The sequence below is a fragment of the Cucurbita pepo genome, unplaced genomic scaffold (assembly GCF_002806865.2).
Source record: "Cucurbita pepo subsp. pepo cultivar mu-cu-16 unplaced genomic scaffold, ASM280686v2 Cp4.1_scaffold003233, whole genome shotgun sequence".
In the NCBI taxonomy this organism is placed as follows: domain Eukaryota; kingdom Viridiplantae; phylum Streptophyta; class Magnoliopsida; order Cucurbitales; family Cucurbitaceae; genus Cucurbita; species Cucurbita pepo.
The window spans coordinates 1-1,214 of record NW_019649247.1 but is presented as its reverse complement, the minus strand read 5'-3'; the positions used below and the strand labels follow the sequence as shown (position 1 = coordinate 1,214).

The window sequence follows — 1,214 nt, the reverse complement described above, 5'->3', positions numbered from 1 at the left end:
AAATGTTTCAGCTCGTCGATGGAGGTTGGAATTTCTTCCAAAGAAGAGTTGCATAAGTACAAGATCCTTAGCTCCCTGAACTTGGTGATGCATTTTAAAAGAGGGACTCCATTGATCTTTGGCTCCACACCTCCTCCCACTGGAATGGAAAGAACACAAATTTTATCATATTTCGGCTGGGGCAAATCCTTGTTGTTGCAGTCGACAAATGACAGCTGATGCAAAAATTCCAGGTCCTGTTGTTCCTTACTAGCCTGTTGGACTGCAAGATCATGGACAAGGCTATGGATTTTGAACCAATATCCAAGAGCATGCTCCTCAACGTCTTCGAGTAAACCGCGAGACCACAATTCTTTGAAGTATTGCTCCCCAACATCCTCGGGATCTTGGCTATCTGAATGAAGGATTCCTTGCGCCATCCATAACTGGATTATCTCAAATGAGTAGAACACATAATCTTTAGGCAACAATGAAAAGCAAAGAAAACATGGCTTTAAGTAAGATGGCATTAGATCATAACTCAGTCTCAGTGCATGTAAAACGCAACCACCCTCCTTCACCTCTTCCTGTTTCAATTTCTCCCTCAAGGCCTTGACATCCAACCACTCGACACCATCACTCGCTTCCGAAGAAAGCAGTCCTGCCAAGGATTTGATTGCCAAAGGAACTCCTCCACATTTTGGCACAAGTTCTTTCTTGAGTTCACTGTGAATTCTGGTCATATTTTCAGTAAGGTTTTTGCTTCCAAATGTCTGTTCAAATAAAACCATGGATTTCTCCTCGTCGAGTTTTTCAACCTTGTATGTTGCAGAATCCTGTACAGTTTGCTCACTGCGAGTGGTGATCATGATCTTGCTGCCATTAGCACCCATCTTCACTAATTTTTCCAGTTCTGATACTCTATCAGGGTCCAAAGCCCCAAAATCATCCAAAACAAGCAACAATTTACGGCCGGCAAAGCTCCGTTTGAGCCGGATTAGTAAACGGCAGTCGGTTAAGAGATCACTAACCTTTTCTCCAGTTGCTGAACTGAGAACCTCCCTTCTGATTCTCCGAACATCAAAATCTTCAGAAACACATATCCACATTCTCTTGTCAAAATGATCAAACACTTGGTGGGCATTGTAAACTAACTTGGCCAGAGCCGTCTTTCCCATCCCTCCATCTCCATGGATTGAAAGAATAAGCCGAGATTTTTGTTCATCATCTTCATC

At 42.9% G+C, this 1,214-nt stretch overlaps 1 protein-coding gene across 1 annotated transcript; it reads right to left on the bottom strand.

The window, feature by feature from the left end:
* Positions 1-12: 12 nt before the first annotated feature.
* LOC111786889 (putative disease resistance protein RGA3) lies at positions 13-1,211 on the bottom strand (the record flags this gene model as incomplete). Its single annotated transcript, XM_023667089.1, has 1 exon — positions 13-1,211. A coding segment is annotated over one exon (1,199 nt), but the record flags the coding sequence as incomplete, so codon positions are not given.
* Between the last annotated feature and the right edge of the window lie 3 nt (positions 1,212-1,214).